The sequence below is a fragment of the Cimex lectularius genome, unplaced genomic scaffold (assembly GCF_000648675.2).
Source record: "Cimex lectularius strain Harlan isolate CLEC.00 unplaced genomic scaffold, Clec_2.1 scaffold24, whole genome shotgun sequence".
Taxonomy (NCBI): domain Eukaryota; kingdom Metazoa; phylum Arthropoda; class Insecta; order Hemiptera; family Cimicidae; genus Cimex; species Cimex lectularius.
In genome coordinates, this window is record NW_019392666.1 from 1,205,396 (window position 1) to 1,223,592 (window position 18,197).

Consider the following 18,197-nt stretch of genomic DNA (forward strand, 5'->3'; position numbering starts at 1 on the left):
AATGATTAAACATATTTTTTTAAATAAGTTAAAATTATTTCCAAAAATTACAGCAAAATTTTAATTTAAAAGTTTTTATCTATTCCTTAGGTCATACATATCTAAGAGGGATTTGTTTTAATTTATACAATTTCAGTAAACGCTCTTTTTTTTGTTCAACTTCCATACCATACCTTCAGGTAACCCTATACCAGCGGACCCACCATACTAAATTTTAAAAAAGGGGATAACTAAATATGATGCTCCACCTAAAAGGGGAGATTTTACTTTAACATCCTTCCCATTTTCTCAATGCAATGGCTAAGGAATAAGAAGGAATTGGGGCAAAATTTGTTTAATGTATCATTTAACTATTCGGAATTTAAAGGGTTTTAATATAGGGGATTTAAATTATTTTTCTTTGCTGTATTGATAGAACAAATCTCTTAAAATGTATTGGCTTTTTCCCATCCTCTCATCCACTACAGCTCAGATAATGTTAGTTATTGCTTTCTTCTGCACTACAACTTACTTTTATAGTGTGACAAATTTCTAGTTTGAGTATAAAAAATTGTATTTATAATAAAAACAACATCCTTCACTTAAAAACCAGGTCCTCTAAAAGTAATATCTTTTTTTTAAATAATCTTATTTGTTTTGGTTTCAGTATTTTTGGTATTGGTTTGGTAATACAACTACTCAAGTGTAAAAACCAATGTTTACTTTTTATAGAAATGATATTAAACAATAATCCAGACTTAGATGTTCCAACTGCTAAAGACAATCCCCAAATTCATTATATTTTCTTTGTCAATACAAACTCAGTTTAAAAGCACCTGAGCCTGCTCACAAAATATGTTTGGTGTTCAGTATTGATGCACTCTCTATTCAGAATGCACAATTTCAGTTTTTAAAATAAAGAAAAGACCCAATATTGATGAACATCATCTGAGAAATTTAATGATATCTAATAACTACCACAAACTTGCTCAGAGATACGTTGTCAACTCAATACCTCTTAATTAACCTAAAGCTGCATCAAATTTGAAACATAAATAAGGTAGATAATTGGGTAATGCACAATTTAAGAGGCACCAATAAACGTGTCCATTTAGGTATAGCCTCTGCCACATCGCCTAAAAGCAGATAAATAATTGGATCTGTAATATAATTTGAGGTAGTCCAATCAAATACAAATAAGCCCTTAGACAGAAAATTTTTTTATGAAGTCACAAATCAGGTTTATCTCTTTTTATGATGTACAGAAATAAGGAGTTATTTTAAAAGGAAACTTGTTTCTTATTGTGAGAGAGATCAATCTGTTGTACCTAATGGGGATTATTTCAATGAATAACATATTTTCATGTGAGAAGGACCAAATTTTTCCTAAGGTTTCAAATAAAGCAAAAAATGTCTTTCTAAAACTAACATGGAAAGAGTAACAAGTTAAAAATCAATTTTCAACTTATGCAACCAAGTAAAATAGAAAGGGCTTCACTTCTAAAATATATTATTCCATTCCCTTTCATAGTAGGCCCTACATAGGCTTCCCAATCGTTGATCTTATATCAGTCCGTAACCCTTACCAAATATAATTTACACATTATAAAACAAAAATAAAATAAAAACATTTTAGATATTAATAAGCTAAACGAATATGAATAATTTAGATAATGACTTTGATAGTGACCAACTTTTGTCCAGCATATTACTTCCAGAGAAATTAAGTAAGTATTACATTATATTATTTATTGGAATAAAACAATTTTGACTAATTTATAAATAGTTGTGATAAATTTGTTGAGTAGTTGAAATTTGGTAAATTTTTAAAAGTTTTTTCAGATCACCTTTTAGTTTCTTAATCAAAAACTATAAGTTGGGATTTGGGAGTCCTACTTGAAGTTAACTTGAACTTGCAATGCAAAGTTTCTTTCTAACTGAACATTTTCAGTAAACTGACTGAATATTGAATTAAGCATAACTACATTAGCCTGAGCTGATAAACAAGTAAAAAATTAACTTAATAAATACAAATCTAGTCAATTAGATTTGTATTGATAGTAAATTCAAAAGACAGTCTAATTCTTATCAGATTTAACAAAAAGTAAATAAAGCTAATTTTTCCAGTCTATATGTACTAATTACTATGAAAGAAATTTTGTTGAGAGAAGTAGAAGAGAAATAAAGCTTTAGAGAGTGTATGCCCATGTTGGCAATGTTTACCCACACGTTTTCTACATTGATTATCTTAATCTTTTTAAAAAGATAGTTCCTGCTCACAGTTAGCTGATTTCAACGACCGGATTTCAAACTTATAGCTCATCATCAGGTTGAAGGAATTTACAACCTGATGATGAGCTATAAGCTTGAAATCCAGATCATTGAAAACAACTAACTAAGTAAGAACTATATTTTTAAAAAGATTGAACAACCCACTCACTCCACCATTTATCAATTCTATTGTGTATCTTACTCTCAACTTATATAGCGTCTATGCATATTTTCTGGAAGCTATAATCTTATCAATTAATTTATCAGTTGGCTTTTGTTAACATAAAAATCATAAAAATAACTTTGGGAAATAATCATTATCTTTATAATTTAAAAAATATCTTTTTCGTTATCCTCTTTGTTGAATGAAAAACCATAAAAAGAGTTGGGCTTTTTTGAAGGTTTTCCTTATTACTATTTATTTTCCCTCATTCATGCACGAGATTAATAGGATGATTTTAGTTCTAATATTATGTTTTTAAAAAAAGTCATCACAGAACAATTGCAAATGAATGGAGTAAAGTTCACAAACTAGTGGACTGGTTTCTGAGCTGAAAATTTATTTCAGAATCCGTTTATTTGGTCTAGAATTATAAGTTTCTTAAATAATAAATATTTCAGAAACCCTTTTAATTGAAAATTTGCTTACAAATTAAATTTAACAAACTTCTATTCTATTTTAGGTTTTCGAACAGATTTAATTGAAGATAGTTTAACCCATTCAAATTCAGAAATGCCTGAATTCAGAGTAAACACTTCAGTACAATGCGGAAAAAGAAAACAACGAAGATACAGGTGCTTTTATTAATTATCCTAAATATTAATGAAACAACATATCATTAATTGTTTGTATTTATTGAAAGTTTAACATTATTTTATTAAATTAATAAACAATAAAGAAATTATTGAACAAAAGTAATAATACAATGAAATGGAATGAATTATATTAATGTTCATTCATTCAGGAAGAAATGGTTGCTTTTTTGAAAAAAGAAAACATCAAAAAGGTGAAATACCCTAAACCATAATTGAGTTTAACACTATTGAGAATTAGTATTAAAAAAAAAAAAAAAGATTTTATTTGGTAAATTAAGGAAAGAAGAATGCACCTTAAAATTTATTACGAATGTGCCTTAAAATTTATTACAACTGCTATTTATTTCAGAACAACATTTAGCAATTATCAGCTAGAAGAACTGGAGCGAGCATTCCACAAAACCCATTATCCGGATGTCTTTTTTAGAGAGGATCTCGCCATGAGAATTGATCTAACTGAAGCGAGAGTCCAGGTGCATTAACGGAGAGTAAGAAAAATTTTTGGTCTATAGTTAACTGTGTAAACATTTCAGGTATGGTTTCAAAACAGGAGAGCTAAGTGGAGGAAGCAGGAGAAATCATTGCAGAAACAAGAACACAGTACTGTGGATAGCCAATCATTTTCTTTCAACCAGTCGTCGATTGGGATAGTCAATATACCAAGTGAATACATTTGGATTATTATATATTTATATATATATTTTTTTGTTATTTTTTATTTCATGTTTTAATTATTTTATGTATAATACTATTTCAATTCTTCATTTAGTAATCAGTACCATGTGTTGCACTGTATTTTTATACCACCTATTTGCTAGATTATATGCTACACAATTATTAAAATTTGACATTTGTGATTTATTAACATTTTAAAAATATGTACTGTTTTGCACTTGTCTGAATTAAATTGTTTGAATTTAGTGAGTTCCAGTCCAAGAAATATAACAGAAACAAGCACATCAAGTATGTTAATGCTATTTGTATTAAAGTGATTAATCAGAATATAACATAATCAGTATTTCTTTTATTGCTTATAGATGGCCTAATCCCAGAGAACATAGGCACTCTGTTCCTTGGAATGGAATGGGGGATTCCATTTGCAAACACCAATAAACCGTTACCTGATATTGACCCGGAATTGCTGAGGCTGAAACCGAGCAAACAAGAAGCCGATATTCTTACATCACCAGAATAATTTATTTAATTTGGTGTGTATTCTTGAAATGAATGATGTAATGTCAAAAATGTTTTAACTTTTTTTCAATGTGATCATTAAATTTTAGATTTCAAAAAATAAGAGCAAATAATATTATTATGTAAAATTGATTAGAAAATGTTTTTTGTTATTTTATTTTAATGATAGAATCAGTTTAGCCAATATGTTTAATTTAAGTGTTCAAATTAACCCTGTCTGGTCATTCAAATCAGTATACTTTTGAATTCAGGAGTTAGCTATAACAGAATTTGCTTGTATCCAGCCATATATTATTGATAAATCACATTGTTATGAAAATGGTTGTTTATAGTTTTTATATTGATAAATAAATTTTCCTTGTAGTATAATTTTTATTTTATTTAATCCATCAAACTTCCTGATGAGCAAAAAATTGAATAACTAGTTATTCAGATATCGTGAGATGCGGTCGGGTGTGATGTAGGTTTCAGAAAAACATTTTTATCTGCCAAAAAAAATTGAATAACATTTTCACTTTTATGTTTAGCCCCTTTTGAAACAAATCAGGTTCAAGTTAATGTATAAATGCAATATTCTGTTCCTAAAAACTGACCACAAATTCAAACATGCATTGTTTTAACATTTTTAATTGAACAATATGTTTTTCTAAAATCATTTATTTTTTAGAACTTTTTCCACAAGCTTTAATTTGTCTTTCAAATGTTTCATATTTTTATATTTCATGCTATTGTATAACTATTTAGTTTTAAAAACTGACAAAAAATGATAGTGCTGTTCAAAAATAAATCAATTCCTCTCACAAGAGGGCTAACATCCAATTATCTATCTGTTGGGTGTCACACACGAGAAATCACACCACTTTACGTTTTTACCTTTTAAAATTAAAACCCAAACCACTTGACCACCTTTATCACATTGATGCCATCCACATCCAACGTGAGCTTTTATATTGGAACACACATGTTGGGTACGTCAGTAGTAGCTGTCCCATTTTGGTTGGCATGATTTTTTTAAATATAATTTTAGGTTTCTTTAAATATTTTAAAAACAATTTCTTGGATTAAAAGAATTACTTTTTGTGTCCATAGCTACTCACAAAAAGAACTACGGGAGATAAGTGCAAATTCGCTTGAAAACATATGTTCATGCTTTTGTCTACGGTGTCAGTCTTGTTCATCAGTAATACTGCATAACTGTGGGAAGTGAATATATCTAAAATTGGTTGGATTTCTGGTGAGAACAGGAAGCATAGTCTGTAAAAGATTCTCATTCAGATGATGATACATTTATGAGACCAACAGGAAAATAATTACTACATACAGAATGTGCAAACTTTTTTTTTGTCTGCACTTTTTCAAGAATAAATATAGAAATGTTATTTTTTTTTTTTTTTTTTTAATTTAATTTATTTATTTGTTACCTATACAGAATTGTATACTATACAAATATGTACACATGCATGAAATATCACACAGCACAACACTAGCACTAATGCCAGCACTGCACCGGTAGGACACATGCTTTGAGGAGCCAGCCATTGCTGGCACTCAGTTTATATGATTAGGGATCAAGGAGGTCCCGAGGCCATCGTCGGTTGAGGCGTCGTGGTGGGTTGTCAGGATGGGAATGAGTGAATATTTAAATCTATGTTTTGTAAAAAGATTATGTAAGCTTCAATACAATGAGAATTCCATTCTTAGAAATAAGGCCTTAAGTTGTCCATCGAACACAAAGCTCCCAACTTGCTGAGATCAATCACAGGTACAAATAAAACCGATGTATACATGATTAAGGTGGTTCATTCAACATCCCTAGGTTGGAACTGTTAGTGTGAAGTTAGGCATACAAAAATTGTTCATAGTAATTTTCAGAGCGAGAGCAGCCTTACTAGTTCAAATAAGAACAAGGCATTTAAAAACAAACCAGCCGGCACTAAGAAGGCATTTCACATTGCCATCGTATCACTTCATTGATCACGCTCTCACATCTATGATTGTTTCCCTATGTAGTCATCATAGATAAAGATTATTATAAGATAAGCCACACAGGTTGAACAGATTGAGGTAAAATATTTGAATGCATGCTGCCATGAGGACAAATAGTTGAACTGTTGAACTAAGTCGAGTGCAATTGCTTCTATGGCACTAACCTTTTTCCTAGTTCAAATAATTTCCACAAAGTATTAATTCAATAATAAGATTAAGCTTTTTTTTTAAACAAAATAAATAAAGTAAGTGTGGTTACTTGCCTTAACACTTAGTACTTGAATAAAATATAAATAAACGCTACATTATGAGGTAAAATGGGACAGAAATACATACAACCATATGAAATCTATTCTGAATAAAAATATATTACTTTACAGTGCAGAAATCAACATCTATGTACAGTTAATTTACAATGTCCTTATTCCAAACTTATTTTTACTTACATCTTTAAATGTTCATCATCCAACAATTAATGTTATGAAAGAGGTTTATCTTTCAATCTTGCAATTACTCTTTCTTAAAAATGACAATTTAACAACTAAAACAAGTTATAAGTTGCATCATGAGCGTAATTATCTTATGTAAATTATTATACAATATTTATATTTAATTTAACAAACTTATAAAATTAATGCATCTTTTGTCCTATACACAATTGCTTTAATACATTTAAAGCAATATACAGCAAGCAGAACAAAATGTACAGCAGATTCATCAAATGTTTTAAATATAATAAATAACTGTACAATTAAAATATATATATTTTTACACATGTTGTGGATTTCCACAGGCTATTCTTCAAGTTTGAAAAAATTAAATAAATAAATATAGGCACAATAACATTTTGAATGTTATTCCTTTTTTTCCTTTGCATCTACACCAGTTATCGCTTTGTCAATTTCTGTCAACTGTTTGATCAGCCTCTCTGTCGCTTTAATGCCACGACTACTTGTTGATCCTGACTGTAAATAAAGATAAATAATAATTACGGGTGGTTTAAGGAAGCAAATTAATAAAGTTACACTCTTACACTTGCAGTTAGGGTCATGAAATTATAAAACTTCTGTAAGACAGACAATATCATTTCATAATTTTGGTTCGGCATATACCCTCTTACAAATTTTTCATACTCCTTAAACAAAAATGTAGACAATTAATAGAAAGAAAAAAAAATTATATTTATACACCATACCTCGTTATCTATAGTGAGATAGCCTAATAACAAAGCGATATAAGCACCTATTAAAGTATGCTCCATGTGCCTTCCAGCTTTTTGTAATACTAAAGAAACAAAAATTGAGTTTTAGTAAAAACATACAATACAGAACTTGTATTTATGTATCTTATTTTTGTACTAGGGATTTGCTACAGCAGAGGTCGTATCAACTCCAGAGTTTAAAAAAATTTAAATGTTAGATATCCACCTGTGGTGTTCTGTGGGATGATGAACCTCAAATTTGATAGTTACCTATCATCTTGGTCTCTTCTAATTTTGTCTGTTTGACTTGTTTTGGCATTTAGCCATTTTGACTGTTGAGTCTGGGTGAATTTTATAGAAACAAGTTTTAGTTTTGAGGTCATGATGGTGGAGGATTGCATCGGTGTTAGCTTTGAATGTTGAACGTGAGGTTGATGGATTAAGTGAGGTTTTTTATTGTTACCATTAGTCTTTTTTCTTTTTTATTTGTGTAATGTTTTGAATACTGTAAATGTTATTGTTAATTTGTGTATTTATAAGTTTTTTAATTGTTAAATGAGTTATGTTCATTTTTTGTCTGTTTTTATTTCAAATTATTTGTATGTTGGGATGGATTTAAACCCGGGACCCTTACAGTGATAAGACACTGTGCCTATGCCTAAACTGTTGCAGCCAGGCCAGACACCCCTGACAGTACAGAATTTTAAATGTTATGTATTATAATACTAACATAATTGGACAGTTTCTTCAATGAATTCCTCATTAGACTTTTGCACTTGTTGTGTTACTTCTTGCTTTTCACCATCAAGGATGGCATCAGTTTTTCTTTCTTCTGTCCGGGCCAGCTCTTCTTGTTGGAGAAAAAGTTTGACCAAGGCATTAACAGCACTGACTTCGACTGCAAAATTAAATGTATAAATATGAGGTCAAATGAATAAATATAAATGTATTTAGTATCTACTAAAAAAAAGCACTTGCCTAAAAACATAGCTTCAGGATCTACAGGGGCTGTTGCTTCCATTAAAAGTTTCCTATTTTCTTCACAATGCTCAACAAGGTTTATTAAAAGAATAAGAGCCTAAAAAATACATTAATGAAAATTGATTAATTTAACTTCTAAAAGCTTTAGTTTACACTATAGATTATATATTAAAAGTATGTAATATAGTATTATTTATTAATTGATACAATAAAAATGGATAATAGTTTGCAATATTTGACTTTTGTATCGGGATGAGAGTAGACATGGTACTTACTAAAACAGTAATATCAAACTTTTGATCATCAGGTACATATTGTGGCAAATGAAGCAAAGCGTGAAGGCTAGCCTGCAAGATCCCTTCTTTCTGCCCCACACGTGATGAACCAAACGCTGAAAATTTATAATGTAGTAACTAATTTTAATGCTCCTCTAATTTTTCACTTACATTTGTTGTTAAAATCATGAGTCAGATTAATCAGCACTTTCAAGCTAGCAATGAGACATTCTCGAATTATTGCACCAACTGATTCTTTATCCTTACTAGAAGAACATGGATAGTACGGAAGCTGCTGGTCACAAATAGCAAAAATCTTTACAATAGTGTTGACCAAGACACCATCACCATATGTCAGAATGTACATGCTATTTTCCTCATTTTGAAGAGTAACCTTAAAAAACATAATAAGAAACTCTATACTATATAAAATCTTCAACCTCAATATAATTCATTATCAAAGATGCAAAGAAATTTTATTGTTTTTTATATAAATGGATAATAAGTAACTTTTATAATATTACAAGTACTATTATTTAAAACTGCAAAAAAAATCTTGTATTTCTTTGATCAATGGAACTATACAATTTTGTACAAAATTTGTGAATTATCTTTCAATTTATTTAATTCAAAAAGGATTTATTTTAACTATTTCCTTAATATTGGTGGTACATACATTTTCTAAGACTTTAAGACATCTGTCAGCTTTGCGTAATCTGTCTAAAAGCTGTGGAGTCCACTCTGTGACATCATGATCAATTGGTTTACATGTTTCAACAACAGTTTTTATAATATGCTCTAAGCCACCAAGATCTCTCAGTTCTTCTTTAAACCACTCGCCAGCCCTTCTTGAAGTTAGACTCAAAAGTGTCTCCATTGCAAGTTGGCCAACCTTAAAATCAAAATTAAATTCACTAAATACTTAAAATGCATCAAGATATATCGCACATTAAAATATGACAATATGCATATTAGAGATAAGAGATTGTTTTAATTAATTTATTTAATTTATATATATAAATAGAAATATGTACTGTTGTAATAAATATGTACATACGGTAATATTCTCCAAATTAAGATGTTTCGCATGTCCGTGTTCTTGTATTTCCTGACAGAGTGACCGCACTCGTTCTTTTGTTTTGATTAATTCAATGTCTGAAAGTCCACAGCCCTCGAGTGCAGAACTATGAGATGCATCGCTTTCTAAAAGGCTCAGCATGAGTTCAAGGCTATCCCGATCAACATCCATATTCAACCGGTCTTGACTAAGTACAAACATTACCGTGGCCGTACACATGCCAAGCCTCTGGAAATAAATCATTCATTATTTTTAAAAGTTATTTTGGTAAACCGTCGATATCAAATTACCTGGTCTTTTGTGGCATCGTGCAATGCTCGGAAAAATTTTGTCACAGTGCCATGTGCTCTTACGTGCATCCTGAAGGCAGGCACCATGCATTTTGAGGCTAACGTAATGGCGGATAAACATCTACAGAGCAACATATGTAATTATGAATCATTTAAAAAATTGATTTATATGATTATTTTTAAAAAATGGATTACCTAGTGCTGATTGGGTTATTATCTTGTAATGCGTCCAGAATATATTCAACATCATCATTAAATTCTTGAAACTCCCCAGATTCTTGAATTTGATGAGCCTTCTTGACATTTCTCACGACCGTATAAAACTAAAAAAATAAATAAATAAATAGATGCTTAAAGTGTATATGTGTCTGTAATTTAATAATAATTTTTTTTTATTAATTAATCAATGAGTCTTATATATGCTTTTATAAAACAAAAATACATGAGAAACTTCAGTTATTGAGGATATTTTTGAAAGATTTTCTAGTAAAAGAAAAGAAGAATAGTGATAAACTGGATTTAGAAATAATTTTTTTTTTCATTATATTCCTAAAATGATTAAATAATTCCACCTGCACATTATAAATAATTAAAGGAAATTATTCAAAGACAGTAAATGTATTAACAAATTATAAAAAATGGTATTCTTTGTGATATAAATAATGAAAATTTATGAGGTAGTTTACTGAGATTACTTTGTTTTGTAATACAATTCAAATTAAAGGGGCGGAGGAAATCAGCATATAATTTTAAAAAGCGTATTAAGTTCAAATTGTAAAAATATTTTAGTTATAATGAATTTTCAATACCTTCTTAGCTTTTTTGCTACACGTTACACTCGTAATTGACTCAAATTCTTCATTTTCTTTTTCCCCTGATGAATAATTTGTTACTCGAGTTAACACCTCTGAATCAAATTCTCCTTCAATTCGTGATCTTTGGGGTTTACCACTAGATTGCCCAGTTTTCCCTTAATATAAAACAATACATTAAAATCTCAAACTTAAAGCAATTAGTATACAATATTAAATTGTATAAGATAAAAGATCTAAAATTTTAAAAATTAGAATAACGATTATTCTTCACCTACCTTCATCTTTTTGATCACTCCAGTTGTGAATATATCTGGGAGCAGTACGTTTTTCTCCTGAGGCAGCTCTGGATTTGAAAATGCTTCCTGCCTTTCTAGATGGTTTGGAAATTGCCTGTGGTCGTCTGAGGACAATTGGTTCAACCTTGTCCTCAAATGGCTTAGATAAATTTTTTTCCAAGGGAGGAGATGAAATGGGACGATAATCAGCAATCCATTCTACCTTATTATCATTTTTTACTTCATATTGCTCCTCTTTAACTTCATTTTCTTTTATATCATATGTTTCAGTTTCAGGCTCTTCTGGTTTTATCTCAGGAGAAAGCGGACCTTGAGAATGATCCTCAAGTACACTAAGAAGTTTAGCACGGTCATCATCACAGACTTGTTTTTCGATGTTGTCAATGTGATTTATTTTGTCACTAAAGTCAACGTGAGAATTTGTAATGTCATCACTGACAGTTTCGACAACAGCTTGTTGTAACACCTCTTCCTTCATAATAGTATCATCAAAAGGATTCAGGTTTTCTTTTCTCGGAGGTTCATCATCCTTGCTTTTACTTCTGTGTCTCTTAGGAGAAACAGATTCAACAGATTCATTACTATGAGACTTTCTTCTTCCTTCTTTTTTACATGGGACCTCATTTTCTGTTAACAATTGTGACGTCCCCTTGAATATTCTAAGAACAATTGGAGGATGCTGAGGCTCTGGAGAAGGTAAAGGATGTGGTGGCTCTATGTGTAATGGTGAAGGTTCTCTAGGTTTCTGTGGTGAAATGTTCATTTCTGCAGATAAATTGATTGCTTCTGTTTGATACAAATCATCATCTTCCTCGAGATCCCCATCAACTGTCTCAATTATTTTTTGAGCAGCAGCAATAGAAGCAAGCCTAAAACAACCAATTTAGTAAGAATATACTTATGATGTAATCTCTCATGTATTCATCTCATCCTGACCCAGAATATAAACAGTTATACAGAACAATAAGCTATATAATCATATTATATTTAATGGTAAAAATATAAAATTACAATGCACAACTTTTGTTTTCAACAATCAACCGTTGACCAACAAATATATACTTTTATTTTGAACTATTATATATAATAGCATCAATGAACACAATGTTCAGTGCACATGCATGGTAGGCCTCTTACTTATTCTGGCCCATGTGTCATAAACTCATAACATACATTTCATGAAAATGGGATTTTCGAAATGTGCTGTATTCTTTCAGTTTTTTATTCACTACTTGTTCCAATCAGAACCTGGCAGATGTCATTCAGCATCTTTAGCTATCGAATGAGACCTTATGCCTCTGAAAAAGTTAATTTTTACTCAAGATATCGCACACACAAAAAAATAATAATAACAATTTCAAAAAAAGCCCCCAAAACACTAAAATTTGAGAAAAAACAATGACTTCAACATTTAAATTAACAATAAAACAACAAGTTTATGAGTGTATATATATATACTGAATGTTTCTATTTCAATGTGACACCCACTTCTCTCGAAAATAACATGGTTAAATCAGGAGAATGGCCAAAAAATGGGGTTTCCAATCTATTTTCCAGGAAAGGACTGATCAAAGAAGCGTGTAACATTCCTGCTATTATGGGCCGAGCAGCCATCTAACTAAAACTGTAGCATGTATGTGTCTGAAATGATACCTCCTCCAATAATCCTGGTAATTTGTTTAGGTGAAAATCTAGAAAAAATTCTGACAAATTATTTTATCAGAAGTAAGGAACAAATTAATTTATTTCTAAGCAAGCCACACTAAATATTAATAGAAAATAGGTTTTGACAATGAGTTTCATATACCATCAGAGGCTCTGCTCAGGTTCAAAACTTCAACCAGTTAAGGATCCCAGCTCAGTAAATTTGGGCTCATCAATCCAGATAATATGGGATAGTAATTGGAATTTGCTCCATTAGCATTTCCAAACATGCCAAAAAAGTAATCCTTTATAAATTGGTTTGCCTCAAGCCTTAAACGAGAGAAATCCAGTATGGTTTAACTAAATTTTTAGAACTTAGAGGACACTTCTTTGGAAATACCCAGTACTTTCACTGCATTTCTTAAAGATAAATTAGAATTTTCTTTCACGAAAATCGAAACAGCTAATTCCATACCAGAGTTCCATTTTATTGTTCAGTTCGTTTGAGGCCAATGATTCTCAATTGAACCAACTATCTTGAACTTTCTTTCAATTTCAACATGTAAGAATGTATTAAAATTTCATCTAATTCACCCAGGAAAATTTAGTACGTACAGTCTAGCAGCTTCACAACTCACCTTGCTACACTTCACATATGATACATTTCCACTTTTTCCTGCATAGACATTCAATCATATCATAATTATTACACAAATTATTACAGATGTCTGTAATCAAAAGTTAACTAGAAAAGAAAATGAATAAATTGAACTTTGTGTACATTTATTATGATAGTAATGAATAGTTAGAATTCATTTAATTAAATTTAATTAAAATAAGAATTAGTTTAGAACAACTGTATTGGCTTTTAGGTATTAATTCTCTTCCTAATATAAACGATAAACTCCCAAAATATTCATTTTTGTTTAACAACATTGAAATTATGAAATACCCTTAGTCATAGAATTGAAATATCTCCAGGAAATACAGTACCAACTAATTGTTCTTTGTGTCATTTTTTGTAATACAAAATCTATTTTTTGAATGTGTCAAAATTGGTAGGTCACATTTGAAAAAAATGAAATTTTTGCTTAATAACCTATTGCTGAGGCATTACTAAAATGTTTAGACCACTTATTTTGGATACTTGGTAAAAACTATGGGAGGGGGATTACCATTCAAACTTTTTTCTATACCCCTTTGTTTTAAAGAAGAGGGTGTCGCATTGAAAGCGAGACAATTGGTATATATATATATATATATACATACCATGTTTACTATAAAATTACCTTGATAAAAAAACTTTAATTCTTTAAAAAATTAAAATAAAAAACATCTAAGCTAACATAAATAATTAAAACTTAACAAATATGCGTGTAATTTAATTCTAATACTGAAAAACACAATGATTAAGTTAATATGCATTATGTTTTGTTTTATTTGCAAGCATTCTTGATAGATCTGCTTCAGTTATACCTCTAACTTCCATTAATTTTTTTAGTTCTGGGTTCCATTTAATGGGCATATTTCTTGTGGGATTTTTCAAAAATTGCTCTGTCACGGGCCTACTTTTGATTGGGTTATACAATTGTTTATTCAAGTTTTTCACTCTAAAAATATCAGACAAGTGACATTTACTTAGAGATATAAATAAAAAATTTAATGGTCACCTTGTTGGCCGATTTGTAGTTTTAACATAATGCCGAGGCTGTGGCGGATTCACAACTTTATCAACCTTTTTGTTTGTTGACGGATTGGCAACCCGTGGTGGCGGAGCTATATTCGGTTTGGCTTTAGGAGCTTCATCCTCAAAGTTTCGGCTTTTGAAAAACTTTTTTGGCCGAGGGAGTGCTGCTGACTCGACTTCCAGAGATTTATTCACCACATCTTTCGGTTTATCCCTAGCCCGCTTGGTACCTAAATTAAAAATCAATATAAAAGTTCATTTATAACATCTAATAAAATCAAACAAACTAGAAAGATATTTCAATGTATACATACATTTATAAATAAAAATACAGCAATTGTTGCTCATATTACGTTTTTCTTAAAATAAAGAAAATTGATATTTCATTGCAACCTTGTTAGAACGTTAAGAAATCTTTTTTGTAAAAATTGCTCTTGCTCACATGTTATTGTTTACAGCTATCCTGAATTCAAGTTAAAACCCTCATCATCAGGTTGAAGGAGTTACAAACAGGTCTCTCGACATGAAACTATACTAGTCATGTCTTGAAACTCCTTCAACTTGTTGATGAGTGATTGATGCTTGAAATCCGGATAGTTGTATACAGCAACCTGTGAGTAAAAACTATCCTTTATAAAAAGTGAATCGACATACTCACTCCACATTTATTATATCTATTAAGAAAACGTTTCTAGTCGCCTACAGACAAGCAGATAAGCACTCAATCAGTATTAAAAAGAAACTTTTGGTTTTGACTAGACACTAGTGATAAATTTGGTAACTCAAAACCTGTGTCTGTTGATCATCACTAACACCAATGATAATTTAAGCAGATGAGGTCGGGTGTGATGTACGTTAGAAAAACCTTTTCTTTATCATGCCAATGTTTTGATATTTACTGAGATCATCCTAAAGGCTCAAAGTGTGTGTGTTTTCTGTGTAGTGTTGTCACTGTTGTGTGTCATGATGAGTGTCACCGTTGTACGTATTCATTGAAATGTTTCTTAAACATTTGTTTGACACTCTCAACACGACACACAACAGTGACAACACTTTACATTCGCAAAGATATGTGTTGATGTCTCCGGTTCCTCGGTTGTTTCCGTCTCAACTTCACCCATCTTCTTAAGGTTATAGTTAAGAGGCTTATAATAATCCTCAAATTGTATTGTAGGAATCCCAAGTAGAGCAGAAGTAGTAAGAAAGAAGTAGCCTTTAATTACATAAAAACTCGCTGTACAACATTAAAACATATTTAAGTTAAAACTTATTTGAGAAATGCATCTCTTTAAGCGTGAAAAACATCCATTCTACAACCATAACACAATAAGCTGGTCAAAACTATGTTCGGACAAAAAGACTGCTCAGTTTGTATTTCATACTTTCTGTAATACTGTAATAGGATTGTACTACAAGAAGTACTCCCAGTGTCATTAAGACGGCGATGACAGACTAGAAAAACGAACAGCAGAAAGTTTATAGTCGAGGAAATTTTCAATTAACGTCGCCAAAAGAATCACAGAGATGTCATAAAACGTCTATGGCACATTGTCAAGTCTTCTTTTCGAATAGAACCGGCAAAAAGGCATACAACATACATAAGAGACGAAAACTTACCGACTGTGAAGCTGGAGCTCCTGATGGACGTAAAAGACGTGATGCCCCATTTTCCGACAGTGCCCGCAGATTTGGATGCGGACGGCTTATTGCTGTTTTCGCAGAACAATTTGTCAAACTGGATGCTGGTGTGGTTGGCCGGACCGTTGACTTTTCGACCAAACGCTTTGTAGCAGCCCCGAGACATCTGAACGGTACAAGTTTCAAATCAAAACAAAAATTCCGTCTCGTATTGAATAATTTTCCAATCCGTCGTAATGAGTCGATGAGGAAGGAGAAGGTCTACTTACTTTTTCCGATCTACTGTTTTGATCCTTTCTCGCTCATCAACAATTCACCTTAGCAAAAACGAGGATATAAACAATCGCTGGATTCATCGTAAGTTGGAGACTGCGGTTAGCTGGGCGACGCAGACGGTGCTCTATAGCTCGGCAGATGCATGTTTCAGTCGGACAGTACGTCTGAAAGGAGGCGGATTTCGTTGGATCGGGGGCTGAACGGAGGCGAGGGTAAATAAAAGCTGTGCTCACCGACGACGAGAGTGGCAAGTAACTCGACCTGTATCGAATCCGCCATTCGAAAACTTTTCGTTGGGCCGGATCCCCAGAGTGGCCAACTAATCGAAAAACGGGAGGGAAAACCAAATACAAAAATTACCCTTCGCCCACCTTCATTTTTCAATTTTCCTTGGATTTTTACATTTTTTCAGCCCCTCTAATCAAATAAACGCCAACCCTCAGTAAATCATGTGACTTTATTCTTATACAAATAGTTTAACACTAATTAATTAACCCGAAACACATAAAAAAACGCTAACTGCACACATTTGTTTTTGTTTAAAAATAGAACATGGTGCCTGTACCACCTAACAGACAACTGCAATTTATGCAATTTTTAAAAATTAATCAATTTTTGTTTTATTAGCGAGTGTGTGACGTTATCCTACAATTAGAAGTAAATCTTAAACTGTACAATCTCACAGAGGAGATTCAAAACTTTTCAATAACTGTCTTGTTTATTTATTTAATGCAGCCACAATGTTTATATTCTTTACAATGTCATTTATACATTTTTATACATTCATTAGTAACTCTGGCATGAACATAAAAAATAAATTATCTATATACGATCAAATTGTAAAGCCCACCTACTCTGTACACACCCTGCCTGGAACGTCACATACACCACAAATATTGAAAAAATCCAGGTAATGCAAAATAAATTCTTAAGTCTTGTCACCACTTAACCTCGAAATACTAAAAGCACCCTCCTACACGGGAAAAAAAAGAAAAGAAAAGGCAAAGCATAAAAATCCCACATGTCGAAATACAGGCATCCACAACCTTTTTCATCTCTGGAAGTACATAAGGATAAAATATATCCTATTGTAATAACATATTTTTTGACTTACTTATCAATTTGTTTATTGTACATGTAATTTATTTTGTAGTAAGTTGTTAATTAAGTTGTTAAGGTACGTTTACATCTGACAGTTATTGTATGAGATTTATGTCAGATAGAAATTGTGGCTAATGTAAACAGTGAAGAATTTATATCAGAGATATATATTTCAACCACTAGCTATTTATGTCGACACTTCTATACCAATAGATGTAAACATCAGTTATTTACAAGTTCAACCTTGTTCGACTCTTGTTGCAAAAGTGTGCCGTTCATTGTGAAATAACATGAGAGAGAAAAAAAAAGAAAAAACTGGATCCTCAATACTGAGCTCAGCCGTTAATTAATTGTAGGCACTGACTTTTTCACGCTTCAGAACCCAATCTCAAACCTATACAGAACGTTTTTTTTTTTTTCCTTTTCTTCTTAAGAATAATTACACAAACCGCAATTTTGCATTTCAATGCTTTCATCATGTCAAGATAAAATCAAATTTGTGCTGAATGAAAGAGATACAACTACACCCCCCCCCCCCAAAAAAAAGTCTTGTGTGTAAACGGGTCATATATTTATTCCAAGTTTCACATTTTGCATCATATACATATCAATGATATAAATTTATATCATTATGAAACAGTCCAAACAATTTTCTGTTTGATACTCGAC

The 18,197-nt window shown here is 31.2% G+C and overlaps 2 protein-coding genes across 5 annotated transcripts; one reads left to right on the plus strand and one right to left on the minus strand.

Moving 5' to 3' along the window:
• Positions 1 to 39: 39 nt before the first annotated feature.
• Positions 40 to 4,358, plus strand: LOC106674355 (retinal homeobox protein Rx-B-like). Its single transcript, XM_014407000.2, has 6 exons — positions 40 to 1,706; positions 2,934 to 3,045; positions 3,416 to 3,539; positions 3,600 to 3,729; positions 3,988 to 4,029; positions 4,104 to 4,358. The coding sequence occupies exons 1-6, from the start codon at positions 1,637 to 1,639 to the stop codon at positions 4,259 to 4,261; spliced, it is 636 nt and encodes a 211-aa protein (XP_014262486.1). The 5' UTR covers positions 40 to 1,636; the 3' UTR covers positions 4,262 to 4,358.
• A 2,231-nt stretch (positions 4,359 to 6,589) lies between these two features.
• LOC106660838 (protein wings apart-like) lies at positions 6,590 to 16,937 on the minus strand. 4 transcript variants are annotated; one of them, XM_014383813.2, is made up of 17 exons: positions 16,661 to 16,937; positions 16,421 to 16,591; positions 16,131 to 16,317; positions 14,497 to 14,743; positions 11,162 to 12,051; positions 10,881 to 11,041; positions 10,267 to 10,394; positions 10,072 to 10,192; positions 9,761 to 10,009; positions 9,380 to 9,595; positions 8,875 to 9,097; positions 8,704 to 8,819; positions 8,426 to 8,525; positions 8,178 to 8,345; positions 7,442 to 7,530; positions 7,280 to 7,381; positions 6,590 to 7,211 (listed from the first exon to the last, which is right to left on the minus strand). In XM_014383813.2, exons 3-17 carry the CDS (start codon positions 16,315 to 16,317, stop codon positions 7,101 to 7,103), a joined length of 3,108 nt encoding a protein of 1,035 aa, XP_014239299.1. In that variant the 5' UTR covers positions 16,421 to 16,591; positions 16,661 to 16,937; the 3' UTR covers positions 6,590 to 7,100. The 4 variants fall into 4 exon arrangements, with proteins under 4 accessions (XP_014239299.1, XP_014239300.1, XP_014239301.1 ...); XM_014383814.2 differs by having other exon boundaries at positions 16,417 to 16,591; XM_014383815.2 differs by adding an exon at positions 14,303 to 14,436 and having other exon boundaries at positions 16,421 to 16,905.
• Between the last annotated feature and the right edge of the window lie 1,260 nt (positions 16,938 to 18,197).

What these genes read in the sequence shown, in the direction of transcription:
- LOC106674355 (XM_014407000.2), top strand. Translation starts at nt 1,637, where the DNA reads ATGAATAATTTAGATAATGACTTTGATAGTGACCAACTTTTGTCCAGC. An exon ending in ATTACTTCCAGAGAAATTAA is followed by an intron (nt 1,707 to 2,933) that starts GTAAGTATTACA and finishes ATTCTATTTTAG; the next exon opens with GTTTTCGAACAGATTTAATT. An exon ending in TAACTGAAGCGAGAGTCCAG is followed by an intron (nt 3,540 to 3,599) that starts GTGCATTAACGG and finishes TAAACATTTCAG; the next exon opens with GTATGGTTTCAAAACAGGAG.
- LOC106660838 (XM_014383813.2), bottom strand. Translation starts at nt 16,317, where the DNA reads ATGTCTCGGGGCTGCTACAAAGCGTTTGGTCGAAAAGTCAACGGTCCG. An exon ending in ACGATGCCACAAAAGACCAG is followed by an intron (nt 10,010 to 10,071) that starts GTAATTTGATAT and finishes ATTTATTTCCAG; the next exon opens with AGGCTTGGCATGTGTACGGC. An exon ending in AGTTTGATATTACTGTTTTA is followed by an intron (nt 8,526 to 8,703) that starts GTAAGTACCATG and finishes TGTATTTTTTAG; the next exon opens with GCTCTTATTCTTTTAATAAA.